Raw genomic sequence first — 16,007 nt, 5'->3', positions numbered from 1 at the left:
CTGCAGTGCTGGGTTAGAAGAACTGGAATTACTCCTAGGACATCCCTTTTAATGACCAGAAGTCCCATTGACATACTTTCTCTTTTTTCCCTGCCTTTTCCTTGAACTAGCATATAAATTTAACAATCCACAGAGTTGCAGAGTTGGGCTTATAATATTGAAACAGGATCTGTGCTGCAAAGCCCACTGCTGACTGGAAACGCAGATGTGCACTGCCGAGCTCACAGCCCCTGGGAAGCGTGGGCCAGATTCAGGGTGAAATTGCCCCCTAACATATTATTGAAATGCATTGAACAGGGCCTGTTTCTTTTCTTTTTTTAAAAAAAATTTTAAATGAAATTTTCGTTGCGCAAGTTAGTACATGAACACATTCTCCGTAGGGGAAGAATGCAAAACTTCTCGAGCAAGCAGAAAGTCTTTCTTGATGACTGTTTCTAATCCCAGTCCCTTCCCCAGAGGTCGAGCACTTTCATGGACTTGCTGTTCTTCAGATGCCTCACGTACATCTATACCTCTAGGACTTACAGAAAGTTAAGTGCATTGGCTGCGGATGATTACATAAGGTCTCTTTACTGAATTGCCTCTCCCTCCCTCAACAGGGTGGTTGGCGATAGTTCTCGGCCGCTACACAAAAGTCTTGATTTTGTTTAACTCCTGCCCGGTCTCCCTTACAATTAGAAGGCTACACAATTACTTCACCTTTCCCTAATTCATGGGCACTTCAGTCATTTCCAGATCCTTTACTGTTAAAAACGCTGTTACCAAAAAACACTGCTGCACAGACCTCTATAGCACCTGTGAGTTTTCTGTAGGGTAGGTACCGAGAAAGTGGAACTGCTGGGCCATAGGGTTCTTGAATTGTACATTCTAACAAAGATGCATCGTGGGGTCAGTTCCTCGCTTAGAGTTACTGTAGACTGAGGAATGCCTGCCCTGTGCTCAGACATTAAGCAGTTATTTGAAGACGAGGGGGCAGAATTTAGAGTGTGTTAGGTGAGTGCTCACTGGCCTCACAGGTCGCACATACCGTTGCTGGTCTGTGGGAAGGGTTGGTGTTGGGAAAGGCTCTTCTGGGCCTCCTAGTTAATTCTGCCTGGTCCCCGCCCCCCAACCCCTGAGGACTTTGACCCGTATGTTGATAGTGGTTGTGTGGAAAAGAATCACAGGCTGAACAGGCAGCCCATTGTGGACTCTGGATGGGAAATTCTAAACTCAGTTCATTTGGCCTGGAGACCTTCACCGCACCTGCGGTTCTTCTCCAGGCTGCCTTTGTAATCCAGTGTGGCCTAAACACTCAAGCAAAGTGTGAGGCATTTGGAAGCATGTTCTTTAAAGGCATCTAGAATGCTGCCACGTGGCCGTTATTAGCAGTTTATGTTAATTACAGAAGAATGGCGTGTGCCTCTGTTATTTACATTTCTGGCCTTCATCTCTAGCTCTCTACAGAACTCGTGGAAAACATGAGAGTTAATCCTATCAGATCAAACCCATGCATTTAGGAGCCAGTGTGGCAAGGGAGGGAGTGGCTGTGGCCCTCCTGAAGACAGCTTTGCGGCCAGTTGTGGGCCGGCGTCCCTGCCACCTGGGTGAGGAGAGGCAGAGGCCCCTTTGCAGCCTTCACGGTTTTACATGCATTCAACCTCAGATCTCCATGCAGTCTGTTATGAAGCAGTGCTAGTTGGACCCTAGGGCGACCCCACTCGTGCATTCATTCACTGTCCAAACACAGTATGCACTTTATTTGCCTTCATTGGGGTATTCTAGCATTCCCTCTCTGGTTTCCAGCTGATGTTAGCGGGGCCTCCCTTTTCTGTCATTTCAGTATTTGGTGACCAAGTTGGCATTCTACTCCTCTCTCCTACTTGGTAGATTCTCTTGGGGCCCTCCTGTACTTGATCCTTTGTCCTGAAGAGCACTGCCTTCTTAGCTTGCCCTCCCTGTCACACAGCACATTTAGGTTAGCGGTCCTCTGGCCTTATCAGTCATCTTTTTTTTCCCGCCTCCCACCCTGAGTAAGACAGGGTCTTACTCTGTTGTCCAGGCTGGAATGCATGGCACGATCACAACTCACTGCAGCCTCTACCTCCCAGTCTCAAGTGATCCTCCCACCTTAGCCTCCTGAGTAACTGGAACTACAGGCACATGCTACCACGCCTGGCTAATGTTTGTATTTTTTGTAGAGATGGGGTCTGCCTGTGTTGCCCAGGCTGGTCTTGAACTCCTGAGCTCAAGCCATCCTCTGCCTCAGCCTCCCAAAGTGCTGGGGTTACAGGTGTGAGCCTCCATACCTGGCCTCATCTTTCTTGATGGGCAATAACCAGTGTTCCCAATGCGGTTGGTTTTATAGGATGGGGGTGGGCAGTGTGCTTCTTTTTGTTTTAGTGCTTTTGCAGTGGCACTGGACAAAATGTCTTTTTCCTTTTTGGCCTTCATGGCCGCTGTAGATGACAGTGCGTTCCACAGTGACATTAGTTCTCTTTACCGGGTGTGACTGTTTCCATAGAGCTCTTGCATGGTTTTGATTTTTTTCTTACATCTCTTACACTGCCCTTGTTGATGTTAAAATTTACTGTATTCCCCCCACATTTGCATAAACTCTTCCCTATAATTTTCCTATAGATTTGGCTCTTCACTGCCCAGGATTTGGTGTCTACTTTTTTTTCAGGTCAGCATTTATTGTGCACTTTTGCTAGGCACAGTGCTTAGTATCCAACATGCATTTTCTCACTGTTTCCTCTCTCAGACCTGGGGAATCAGAATCTCTAGGAAAGAGGAGCTTGGCGACTCTTAAAAAAATCAAGGCACTTCTGGAAAAAAAATGCATTCCCTCATTAAAGGTCCAAATTATCCTCTAGGATATGATCTGTACTTTTTCTCATTTTGCACGTGAGGAAACTGAGGGTCAGAGAGGTGAGTTTGTTTGGCCAAGGTCACAATGGGGAAGTTTGAGCCTTTTTTTTTTCTTTTTTTTTTTCGAGATAGGGTCTCACTCTGTCATCCAGGCTAGAGTGCAGTGGCACGATTTTGACTCACTGCAACCTCCCAGGTTCAAGCGATTCTCATGCCTCAGCCTCCCCAGTAGCTGGGATTACAGGTACCCACCACCATACCTGGCTAATTTTTGTATTTTTAGTAGAGATGAGGTTTTGCCATGTTGGCCAGGCTAGTCTTGAACGCCTGAGCTCAAGCCATCCTCTGCCTTGGCCTCTCAAAGTGCTGGGATTACAGGCGTGAGCCACTGCGCCCAGCTGGAAGTCTGAGCTTAAGGCAGCCCTGACTGTTTCACTGTGCATTCTGTTTGGGATATTTGTAAAAGGTGAAATAAGAAGAATTGTAGCCCTGATCCTGGTGATCCCATGCTTGATACTTTGCTGTCATAATGCACATCTCCCGTTCCAAGCCACAACCACTAACACCACGTTAACCTCTTGGTGACTCAAGTTTTTAAAAACAAGGAAGCCTACAAGGTCATCTAGTTTAATCTGTCACTTGATGCATAGTATTCCTGGCTGTACAACATAGTAGAAAGAACATAGCTTGTCTGGGTCTGGTGGCTCACACCTGTAATCCCAGCACTTTAGAAGGCTGAGGCAGGAGGATCAATTGAGCCGAGGAATTTGAGAAAAGCCTTGGCAACATGGTGAAATCCCATCTCTACAAAAAATACAAAAATGAGCCAGGTGTGGTGACATGCACCTCTAGTCACAGCTATTTGGGAGGCTGAGGTGGCAGGATTGCTTGAACCTGGGAGGTCAAGGCTGCAGTGAGCTGTAATTGTGCCACTGCACTCAAGCCTGGGCGACAGAGGGAGACCCTGTCTCAAAACAAACATAGCTTTTGGAATCAGACACATTTGGGCTCACATTCTGACTTCTGTCATTTTCTAGCTTCGTGGCCTTGGGAAAATTTACTCAAACTTCTCTGAGACTCAGTTTGCTCATCTGTAAAATGGGAATGATGATGGTATTTATAATCTCATGGGTTATTTGTGGGGGATTAAATGAGGCACGGTCAGCGAAATGCTCAGCAAGTTGACTGGCACTTAAGTCTTTGATAAGTGATAGCTGTTAGAACATTCCTGAATGAATATCAACTTTTGAAAGGCCACGGATTACATATAAGGGTTCCTGTTATTCTCTTGCCACTTATATGTGATTTTATTTCTTGGAAACATCCTACTGCCTTTTCTTCAAAAGATTCTCCTCTTCTGCTGGCCTTGAACTAAGTCCAGTCTACCTGCCGGCCTGAGGTGGTGGGGCCATGTGTGTCAACCCCCTTGGTTGTGTTCCTGGGGCAGGCAGAGCTCACGAGCACCCGGTGCTGATTTTATCCCTTCCTTTTCTGAAAATTTGGAGAGTGTGGGCCAGCTGCTGTCTGCGATTGATGCACATTTATTTTGTCACTTGGGCTCAGAACGTCCTCACTAGTGAGCACCTTGTGATTAATGCCGCCACCCCATCCATTTCAGGAAAAGCATCAGAGAGTGGCACCCCAACATCCTAAGCTGGGGTGGGGGTGAACTCTTATTCAGCCTGTTTCTCCAACTCTCTTTCATCTCGAAACTCATTCTCATGCCCACAGTTATTGGGGCATAAAGATTCCTTAAATGGCTTCCTCCAGAGAAAAATACGTTTAAGGCACTTCCTTAGTGGTTTGAGCCCTGGGCGAGCCCCTCCTCCGCTCCGTTTATTTTCCACTGTGTATTTAAATCTTCCCCGATGGTGCCTGTCTTCTTTTCACTAAGGCTGACTTTCTGTTTTTGGGGTGAAACTTGTGTCTCCTTCAACCTCCAGTCACTCAGCGGATTTTTTTTTTTTTAGATTCATAACATATTTTATTTTGACTTATCTAACTGATGTCAAAAACGGAAAATTTTCACATGGATATTCATCTAACTCATGGGCTCCATTCTAAAAACCCCCTTTTTAAAAATCAGGCTTCAGTGTCAGATTGCTGAATGTTTTTTTCATTTTCCTGAGAGAAGCAAATGTTCATTCATTCATCTCATTATACAACACAAGTACATAAATGTAGCTTCGGAGCGTATTAAGTGCTTTTAAACACAAGTGCTGGCTGTGTGGACCAGGTGGTAGCTCATTTAGGCCCCAAATTCATGAAGGGCAGGGTCTGACTCTTAGGCTTCTTAATATTTGGCTTGGTGCATGGTCAAGAGCTGGGCCCACATGTTGCATATCAGCAGGGCTGATACGTTTAAAGATGCTGGGCTTTTTCTGCTCCAGGGCCCTTTCCCAGGGGTTCCAGTGAGTCCCTCCCCAGCTGGGTCTGCCCCACCCTTGTGGGTGGGATTAGCTCCCAGAGGCTGGCCAGGCCCCACCTGGGGGAGGCTTGGGGGCCGGGCCCCAGGGCTGAGATTCAGGCTTGGGGGAACAGAGCAGGAATGAGACCCGGTACCGAAAGTGAGCGGGGCAGGCACCTAGTCACATGGGCGATGGGCAGGGGCTGGTCACTGGCTTCGGGCTCCAGGGCCACAGCCATCTGACTTGGTGTTGAGCTCCAACCATGGAACGCTGGAGTTGGTTCATTTTGACCGGCAAGCCTCTAAATATGGGTGCCTCGATTACCCACCACAAGGAGAGAGTGGTTGCCTTTTTATGACATGTTGATTCCAGCCAGGTGAGTCACCAGGTAGCTCTCATGCTCCTGCCAGGCTCCCCTGCCTGTCGGTTTGGCATTGTCAGAGAGTGTGATCATTCATCGAGGTGACATTTGAGTTCCAAACCAGTTTTCTCCTTTAACCATTTCACCCTCAGGAGTGATTCTCCTTTGTTTGGCATTGTCAGGAACTGTGATGATCCATTCAAATGACTTTTGAGTTCCAAATAGTGTTTCTACTTTAACTTCCTAAATAGAAAAAAAAAAAAATGACCAGGCACAGTGGCTCACACCTGTAATCCCAGCACTTTGGGAGGCTGAGGTGGGCTGATCACTTGAAGCCAGGAGTTCGAGACCAGCCTGGCCAACATGGTGAAACCCCATCTCTACCAAAAATGCAAAAATTAGCCCAGCATGGTGGCGTGCACCTGTAATCCTAGCTACTTGGGAGGCTGAGGCAGGAGAATTGCTTGGACCTGGGAGGAGGAGGCTGCAGTGAGCCAACATGGCGCCATTGCACCCCAACCTGGTTGACAAAGCGAGACTCTGTCTCAAAAAAAAAAAAAAAAAAAAGTAGAGTCCGTGTTCCTGTGTTCATCTGCTTTCTTCAGGGAGCGAGAACACAGGAACCCTTTTTGTCATCTTGGAATTGGTACCTGGGGCGTCGTTACCTCTCAAGCTTCCCTTTCCAGTGAGTGCCCACTCAGAGCCTCAGTGCTAAGGCCTTCCTTGACTATTAGGCTTTTAAAACTCTCACGTCTGTGTTTTATATTTTTGGAATGGCAGGTTTTTTTTTTTGTTTGTTTGTTTTTGTTTTTAAATTGCCAGCTTTTGCCTGTTGTTACTGCAAGTGCTTCCAGTAAATCCCTTCTCCATGAAACTCACTCTCATCCTCTGGATCCCAGCTCACCCTCCCCAGGCCTGAGCCACGTCTTGCTGCCGGGTCTCCACTTCTGGGGAAGAGAGAACTGGACCAGGACGGCGCAGGAAACTGACAATGCCACTGCTTGCTAGCTTTGGGATTTTGGACAAATAGGTGACCTTCTTGAACCTGTGTTCTCAGCTCTAAAACAAGGGTGATCTTGTTCCTCCATATTTTATTGAGTTGCTGAGAAGTCAGGAAAGAAAAGAAGTCCCCAATGTGTGCATTCAAGAGAGTATAAACCTAAGTGCCATTCAAGCATTTGTGAGTGGTTTCGAGGTCGTGTGCAGGTCTCTTAGAAGTTTACCCTGAAGACTGCTAGAGACAACTGCTAGTTCTGTGAGGCTTGTTCTCCCTGGGGATACTCGGCTCCTGGTTCCCTCCCTCCAGTCCTGGCTCTGGGTAAAATGCCAAGTCAGCAATCATCCATCTCTCCACCTCCTTCTGGAAGTGTCATGTGGTTTGAGAACAGTTTAAATCAGGTTTAACCACACTGCACGGCGCCCCTCCCCCGCCACATACATGCACGCCCCAGCGCCCCACGCATTTACAAAAACGCTGCGGGACAACTGTGTCCCCTCACCCAGACATCTGTCAGCATAGTCCTGCTAATACCTGCTTCCTTCTGTCTACCTGTTTTTAAGGAAACCCTGTCTCGGAAGCAAGTTCGAATGCTCTTGACACCTTTGCCTTCATTTTAGGGCCAGCAGCAGGTATTCCTTCTTATAACACATTTTTCTTGAATCTGGGCCTCTTCTTACCCCTGGGAAGATCAGCTGTTTAAGATCAGTCTAAGGAGGCTGCAGTCCCATCGGTGCCGATAGAGAGGGTTGTGGATTCCTGAGCCCTCACTGTGTGCCAAGGAGTGTCCTAAGAGCTGTCTTGTGTAATAGGGTAGTGTGAACTCCAGAGAGTCGTGAACAAAGGCACTGCATTTCTGAGAGCAAATGGGGAGGTAGGTGTGAAGGAAGGGGAAGTGTATTTTTTCCTGGGTAGAGCTGTGAAAACGCTTTCCTGCCAGCAGCGCAAACAGAAACCGTCTCTTTTTACTTGACTGAATGACTGTTGTGCAGTCAGACCAGCAGAAATATTTGTTGATCAGGATCGTTTATTATTTGCTGGAGAGAATTCGCTGTAAGCAGATCAGATGACCTGATTCTATGGCCCATCTGCTGGAATATGAAAATAGCAGTGTTATTTGGGGGTTCCTTCTTTTTCCTTTCCATTACTGTATTACATCTATTGCTTAGAGTAATAGGAAGGCTGGATGCTCAGTTATAGGGTATGCCATCGAGAACATTCCAGCCCTGAATGGGAGTTGGACAGTTATTCTGGTCCCTATCAATCTTGATACTCTATCATTTTAATTTTACTGGTAGTCTAAACTATTCTACACTGATGCAATGTAGTCCAGTTTTTTAAAACCTTCAGAAAAAGACAATAATTAGAATGCCCTGAGAATCCAAATTGTCACACTCTGACCAGCTGATTTAGAACTTGAATCAATCACCAATATGCTCAGTGCCATGTGTCTGAAGCTTGTACTGTGAAAATCCTAAGTACACACCACACCCCTCTTAAAAATAGGATCACAGGACCTGATAATTTCAGAGAGCCAGAAGTTTTAGATCAGGGCTTTGGGTGCTCTTGCTGAGGCCCTGGCTTTCTGTTGAAAGCCAGGAGGAGTTTTTTCCTGTCTCTTCAAAGAAAAGGTCCGTGTATGCTTAGCGAAGGGTCTGTGTTTTTTTTTTTGCTTTCTTTGGGGAAGACATACCAGAAAAAAAAGGCTTGAGAACCAGCCACCAGGTAGCAGTTGGGTATGGAATGGGACAGTTTGCTTCTGCCAAGGTTCAAATGGTGACCTGCAAACCAGGAGGACCATAAACATATTTGCATATACTTATAAATATGCTTGCAAGTACTCATGGCATTTGTCAGCAAAGATGTTGGCTAAGAATTGCTGAAAATGAGTTGTTTGGGAATCTTATTCTCCATGGAGTTCTGTTGTAAAATAAGAGATGCAAACATTCACTGCAAACATTTTGGCCTTTGTGTATTTATTTATTTATTTAGAGCTCAGACGATCCTCCTGCCTTAGCCTCCTGAGTAGTGGGACTATAGGCATGTACCCCTATGCCCTGCAAAGTGTAGAACATCACACTGAAAATTTTAAATAAAAATGTTACAGATTTAAAGGAAAAATGGGCACTTTTCTGATAAAAGATAAAGAATGATATGCTAAATATTAACCAAACATCTAAAAACTGAAACTGTTGTTCCTGCAGTGATACCCAATGGAGATAATAAAATATACAGAGAGCAGAGTTTAGCAGAGAATCTGAAGCTCTTGGCAGGTGGGTTTATATCCCTCAGTTGACCTATAAATTATTCATTAGAGAAGTAGCAAGCACCCAAGCTTTTGCAAATAGGAGTCTTACTCCAAACTTCACCCTTCTTAAGTTAAAAGAAACCCCATGAGTTGTGCAGTGAATCACTTTGACTTATGACCTGTCTTCTGGAAGTGCCGCTAGGTGATATCATGGCTCGCTGCAGTGTCCCTGGGTGGTAGGAGAGTGCAGCCACCGCGTGAGTGTGTGCACGCACACAAGTGTGGGGGCGTGCCTACGTGTGCTGAGACATGTGGTTGTCCAGCAACAGTTACATGACAAATAGCAGTTTGCAACCCTGAACCACAGAGAGAGTTTGTTTTACTGTTCTGCCTGTTCCAGTTCCTTAACTGATGGCAGATGTCCTCATTAAGGGCTATTAGCACATCAGAATGTGTTTGCTGATCCCTGAAAAGAGCTAACTCCTTTTGGACATGGACTGAAAGATGTTATCTAGGGTAGCCAATCCCTCCTGTTGGTGATGGCAGCGGGGAGGGAGGAACACAAGAGGGCTTGGTATCCCGTTAAAACTTTCCCAAGAAGCCTTCAGCACAAGTTTATGTTTCGGTCAGGGAATTCCGTAAGAGGAGAATGTAAAATCATAAAGTGGGATTTGGCTGTGTGTTGCACTACTGTTACTGTTACCCTGAAATAGGTGTTTCTTGATTTCTCTTGGCTGCTCCAGAACCATATGGCGAACTAGGGGATGGCTGGTTTATAGGGACCATTGATAGCTCCCAAGAAAGACCTCACCAGAGGAGCGAATGAAGTGGAGATCCTGGAGGAGAGAGGTTGGAAGGAGGCCACCGCTGGAATGGTGGAAGTGCACCAGGTGGGCAGGACCCCAGGAGTGCTTGTGAGATAGCAGGAGGTCCTGAAAAGTCACAGGCGGCCCAGAGTTAACCTTGCTCCTCGACCCACCTGTTGGCAGACCTTCGCCGATGCTGTCATTCGCTCTGAGTCCCCAAAGACTCTTGGTTACTTGTGCTGTCTCTCGAGCCACGTCTGTAAATGTCATGAGTGTGCTGATTAACACAGGCGAGGCATCAAGTGACGCCTGGTGATGCTGCCCAGCCTGGATTAGTCTAGATTTGCATTTCTCCCACATCCATGCTATTAATCCCCAGTATAAACTTGGCTAAGGTTTTCCTTGACTTTTTGGGTTGATCCCATTATCCCTTTGCATGCCCTGCCAGAGGGCAATATGTGTATAAAGGTCTTCCCAAACTCGAACTGCTAAATGATTAACAGTGGCTTGGTCTGCTTAGCAGGGTCAGACTAAAGCGTTGACCTTTATTCTGTAGGTAAGAGGCCAAGATGCAAGTGGAGAAGAGATTTTTTCAAGGAATGAAAGTACGTGAGAAAATGGATGTGTAGACTTTTAGATCAGGAGCTATTTTTTCTTTTTCTTTTTTTGAGATGGAGTCTCGCTCTGTCTCCCAGGCTGGAGTGCAGTGGCCGAATCTCAGCTCACTGCAAGCTCCGCCTTTCGGGTTCACGCCATTCTCCTGCCTCAGCCTCCCGAGTAGCTGGGACTACAGGCACCCGCCACCTTGCCCGGCTAGTTTTTTTTGTATTTTTTAGTAGAGACGGGGTTTCACCGGGTTAGCCAGGATGGTCTCGATCTCCTGACCTTGTGATCCGCCCGTCTCGGCCTCCCAAAGTGCTGGGATTACAGGCTTGAGCCACTGCGCCCGGCCTCTTTTTTGTTTTTTTTGAGACGGAGTCTCACTCTGTCCTCCAGGCTGGAGTGCAGTGGTGCGATCTCAGCTCACTGCAACCTCTGCCTCTCGGGTTCAAGCGATTCTTGTGCTTCAGCCTCCCAAGTAGCTGGGATTACAAGTGCACGCTACCACACCTGGCTAATTTTTTGTATTTTTAGTAGAGATGGGATTTCACCATGTTAGCCAGGCCGATCTTGAACTCCTAACCTCGAGTGATCTGCCTGCCTCGGCCTCCCAAAGTGTTTGGGATTATAGGCATGAGCCGTTGCACCTGGCCAGGAGCTATTTTTCCCATCACGGTTCACTAACATAGGGAAAAAAACACCAAGTTGATGAAAATCAATTGAGTGGTTTATTTTGAGAGATTCCACACCTACTAGAATCATGGCAGGATTGTGACCTCTGACACCAGATGGACATGAGTTCATACCCAAGGCTGCAGTTCCTAAGTGTGCAGCTTTGGTACCATGACCCTCTGAGGTTGTCACCTCATCAGAAATGGTAGACCATTGGTTCATCTCAGATCCTTTTGAGGATTAAATTAGATACAATTTATGAAAGCTAGTACCTCTTAGGCACTTAATAAAGACAGTTTCCCTTCCTTCTTTCTCTTCTGCTTTTAAAACTTAAGATTTGGCAGTACTAAAATAAAGCCAATGAGAAAATGTATTTTGGTGTGAAATTCTGGCCAGTTAAAGGAGAAAGGGGACAGGAGGGGATCCAGTCAGAAGCAGCAGGTTCACCAACTCCATGCGGATCCGGCAGGCACAAACAAAACAGGCAGTAGAAAGCAGTATTTAAATTAAAAAAAGAAAAAGGCTTAGAAAAAACATCGACCGAATTTGTTGGCCAAACATTTCAGGCGCCGTCTGAAGACTGGGAGCCCAGGAATTTGGGAAATACTACCCTTTCTTCATTTTCAGTGGTAGAAACCCCAAACTTCCTGCTCTAGAAAGTGGGGAGGCCATTAGGTTGTTTTTTTTTTGGCTAAGAAAGTGGTGTAGTTTCTTTCTCTGGGTTGATGCTGCCATCTCATGTCTCTGCGTGGCGTTGCGGCTTCGCCTCTGGATCCTGTCAGCCCAGTGAAACTGAACTGAGAGTTAGAGGTGCTCCATTTTAGCCTGAGGCTCCAAAGACGAAGGTATGTAGGTGACAGTGTTTTAAAAACCAGTTTAGGCCAGGCACGATGCCTCATGCCTATAATTCCAGCACTTTGGGAGGCCAAGGCAGGCAGATGGCCTGAGCTCAGGAGTTTGAGACTACCCTGGGCAACATGATGAAAATCTGTCTCTACTAAAATACAGAATATTAGCCAGGCGTAGTGGTGCACACCTGTAGTTCCAGCTACTTGGGAGGCTGAGGCAGGAGAATCACTTGAACCCAGGAGGCAGAGGTTGCAGTGAGCTGAGATCATGCCACTGCACTCCAGCCTGGGCAACATAATGAGACTCCATCTCAAAAAAAAAAAAAAAAAAATACCCAAACCAAAAAAACAACCAATTTAGCTTAGGTATACATTTTTTTTTTTTGTAGTGGCAAAGAATCTACTCTTTGCATTTGTCTCCCTTTTTATTGTTACAATGAAGCTTTCAGAGAGAGAGTCATTGGATGTAGTTACCAGACACCTAACTAGGAATTTCTGTCTGCGTGCTGTGACTCCAACCTTTTCCTCATATTTTCTTTGCTTTCTGGAAAATTCATGGTGGAGATACTATGCCAGCAGATTTTAGCCCTTGAGTTTCTGCGTAAAATGCTCATGAAAACCAGCATTTTGCCCCTTTACTCAGTATTTGCCGTTTTATTATTATCCTTTAGAATTCTTTTGCCGTTTCTGTTTTGTTACTGTGGAGATGTTCACGAACATACCTTGCTGGAATGGTTTGGAAAGAGGCCAGGATTTGGGAGGTGTGGAGATGGTGTGGTACCTACAGAAAGAGCCTGGGGGGCTTCTGGACAAGGGTGAAAAGGAAAGAAGGCTTATGGAACTGTTCAAAGATAGCTTGAGCTAAGAGCTGTGCCACAGGTGTCCTCTTGATGTGGGTGGGGTGGGAAAGGCACACCTGAGTGGAATTAGCCCCATAGGCGGGGGTGGGGGGGTGGGGGGGGTGGGGCGGTGGTGGTGGTGGTGGTAGAGGGGTGGGGGGCAGTCAGCATTGATGCTGAGGTCTCTGGAAACCCTGGTGTTTTATACCTGCTGTGACCCCACAGCACCTGGGATATGCTTTGCACATAATAAGCGAATAGGAGGGAACAGAGGACTGGAACAGCAGAGATTAGGAACTGAGGAGCTGCGTGTGCTCTGTAGGAGGAGGGCAACCTGAATTTGCAAAGCACTGGGTCTGACTCGTCCCCTTCTGCCAGCAGTGTCAGGCCAGGGAGCACTGTGGGTCAGCCGGTCCCCTGGTAGGGACCCACTTCGAGAGGCCTGTTCAGATTCTTGCACCAACTACCTTTGCCACCTGAACAAGTCACGTGCTCAACATTAGTTTCTTCAAGTGTAAGATGAGAGGAGCCTGGGTCATTTCTTTCTTTTTTTTTTTTTTTTTGGAGTCTGAATCTCGTTCTGTTGTCCAGGCTGGAGTGCAGTGGTGTGATTTCGGCTCACTGCAGCTTCCTGCCTCCTGGGTTCAAGCGATTCTCCTGCCTCAGCATCCTGAGTAGCTGGGATTACAGGCATGCGCCACCATGTCTGGCTAATTCTGTATTTTTAGTAGAGACAGGGTTTCATGATGTTGGCCAGGCTGGTCTTGAACTCCTGACCTCAAGTGATCCACCTACCTCAGCCTCCCAAAGTGCTGGGATTACGGGCGTGAGCCACCGCACCTGGCCAAGCTCGGTAAGTTTCTATGGCTCTTTGCAGCTTTGAGCTAGCTGAACTTGAGAATCTGTGTGCATCAGATGTCCTCAGGCTTTGACCCAGCAATATCGTATCCTGGAAGTTGCCCTACGGAAGCCGTGGTTGATGTGTGTGTGCTGAGGTTTAGCTCAGAGGATGCTCCCTGCAGGCAGAGAAGTTTAGACGGCAGACCATTGGGTGCAGCCTTTGGGTACAATAAATAATAAGAGATTAGAATAGGAATGATGTGTCCACCTAGGAAAATGCTGAGTGGCTTCTGAACATGTTTTTATAAAATAATATTGAATGATATTGCAAAACTTACACAGTTAAGTAAAAATACAGTTTACCAAACAGCAGTCCCATTTTTACAGAAATAAAAGTGTAAATACACGCACAGAAGGAAGCCTGGCCTGCTGTATAGGAAGAGTGGGCCTCCCGGGGAGGCAGGTTTCTGAGTGGTTTATTTTTCTGTGTACACAGAGTATTTTCTGATTGTTCTACTAGGAATGGATATCACTTTTGTGAAAAGGAGGGATGGTAAAAGTTGACTTTAAAGGGTTCACTTACTTTAGCAGACCCTTCCTGGCTCCTGCTGTGTGGGGCTCCCTCCTGAAAGCTTCCTGATTCCCCCAGGTGATGGGCAGAGGCCTCAGTGTCCCCTTCGCCTCCGCAGGAGAGGAGAGGCAGCAGCATGGCGAGTGTCCTGTCCCGGCGCCTTGGAAAGCGGTCCCTCCTGGGAGCCCGGGTGTTGGGACCCAGTGCCTCAGAGGGGCCCTCGGCCGCCCCACCCTCGGAGCCACTGCTGGAAGGGGCTGCTCCCCAGCCTTTCATCGCCTCCGATGACACCCCCTGCCAGGAGCAGCCCAAGGAAGTCCTTAAGGCTCCCAGCACCTTGGGCCTTCAGCAGGTGGCCTTTCAGCCTGGGCAGAAGGTAGGTTGATCCCAACATGGACAGGTGTCCCATCTTGCGAGTCTTGGGGTGGTGGGCTGGGGTGCCCCAGTGACAGGCCAGAAACTCTCTGGGCACCGTTTTGAGTGCAGACCTTTGCCCTCCAGCCACAGGGTGTCTGGGCAGCAGATCGCCCAAAAGAATATGATATTGTCAGGAGACCCAGGGCTTCTCTACCACAGTGTTTTCTGTAGAAGGTGGCAAGATCTAGCATCTGATGCTGTGGGCTTTGGCTTGTTCAAAACCTCAGTTTGAAGGATGGCCATAGCCACGTTTCTCTTAACCTGCCTCAGTTTACAACTTTACCAAAGGAAAGCATCTCAGGCTTATGAGAGTCAAAGAACATTGCGTCTTTGAATTCCCTTTAGACACTTTGAGGAGTCAGAGATGTTTGTATAGTTGGATTCGGTGTGGATTTCCTTTTCCAGCGTCTCTGCCCCTGTGCCAGGGCCCTGGGTCTGATGTTATCATGAGGTCCAGGTGCCTGGGGTTCTCTTTTGTTGCCCTCCTGAGGCCTCCTAAATAAGGACTCTACCTCTGTCTCCTTGCCAAGGCTTGTGCGCACCAGGCCTCCCTGCCTGTGAGGGAAGGTGGCCTGCCAACTTCCAGGTCCTCCTGGTGAGAGGTTGACCTGCCTCTGTACTCCTGCCACGTTGTCCCCAGGTGGACTCAGCATCCTCTGAGTGCAGGATAATGAGCAGTTCGGAGTGCCAGTTGGGCACCAGCAGACAGGCAGTGCATCTGGGGCAAGGAAGGCGGGAACATGAGTACAGATTCTAGATTCAGAGAAAGTCGCAGAAATTGACATGTTTGCTGTCTGCCAGTCTAGAGAGCTGATAAGGATCTGCCTTGGGAGGAATCAGGCCTGTGTGGGTACTCAGGTGGGAAGCGAGTACCTGGGAACATCTACTTGAATAAAAGATGAGTGAGGCAGAGAACATGGTTCGTGGCAGGCAGACCCTGGCTCCTGGGACGTGGGGTGCTTGAGAACTTCAGGGTGAGACCCATCCAGGGCTGACCGCTGGCTGCTGTCCCTCTTCCCGCAGGTTTATGTGTGGTATCGGGGTCAAGAGTGCACAGGACTGGTGGAGCAGCACAGCTGGATGGAGGGTCAGGTGACCGTCTGGCTGCTGGAGCAGAAGCTGCAGGTCTCCTGCAGGGTGGAGGAAGTGTGGCTGGCGGAGCTGCAGGGCCCCTGTCCCCAGGCACTACCCCTAGAGCCCGGAGCCCAGGCCCTGGCCTACAGGCCTGTCTCCAGGAACATTGATGTCCCAAAGAGGTTTGTGTGGGAGAAGAAATTGGGTTTTAAGAGTCACATGGGTAGTGTGGTGTGAGGGTGTGGGCTGCCTTTCGGTGTGGAAGAAATGTGGTGTCATTGGCATCTGGGTGCCAAGATATTGGGACACATGGGACACAGAAAAGGGGAATCTTTGGCATCTTTTCTTTTTTCTTTTTCTTTTTTTTTTTGGAGACAGCCTCACTCTGTCACCTAGGCTGGAGTTCAGTGGCATGATCTCGGCTCACTGCAACCTCTATCTCCTGGGTTCAAGCGATTCTCCCACTTCAGCCTCTC

At 47.7% G+C, this 16,007-nt stretch overlaps 1 protein-coding gene across 12 annotated transcripts in view; it reads left to right on the top strand.

Annotated features, from left to right (window-relative positions):
• The window catches only part of ZNF395 (zinc finger protein 395), a 42,039-nt gene that overhangs the window by 12,367 nt on the left and 13,665 nt on the right, over nt 1-16,007 (top strand). For 5 of the 12 annotated variants that reach the window (XM_065519024.2, XM_045398077.3, XM_074000575.1 and 2 more), the window contains 2 exons: nt 14,159-14,416; nt 15,481-15,713. In XM_065519024.2, the coding sequence (XP_065375096.1) occupies nt 14,177-14,416; nt 15,481-15,713 (473 nt within the window). In that variant the 5' untranslated portion in view covers nt 14,159-14,176. Of the gene's footprint in view, nt 1-8,820; nt 8,890-9,607; nt 9,755-14,118; nt 14,417-15,480; nt 15,714-16,007 lie in introns of all 12 variants that reach the window. The other 7 variants (XM_045398076.3, XM_074000573.1, XM_015454626.4 and 4 more) reach the window with 2 other exon arrangements.

Source organism: Macaca fascicularis, chromosome 8 (assembly GCF_037993035.2).
Source record: "Macaca fascicularis isolate 582-1 chromosome 8, T2T-MFA8v1.1".
Classification (NCBI taxonomy): domain Eukaryota; kingdom Metazoa; phylum Chordata; class Mammalia; order Primates; family Cercopithecidae; genus Macaca; species Macaca fascicularis.
Note: the sequence above shows the minus strand (reverse complement) of the source record. Positions and strands in the feature narration are given on the sequence as shown.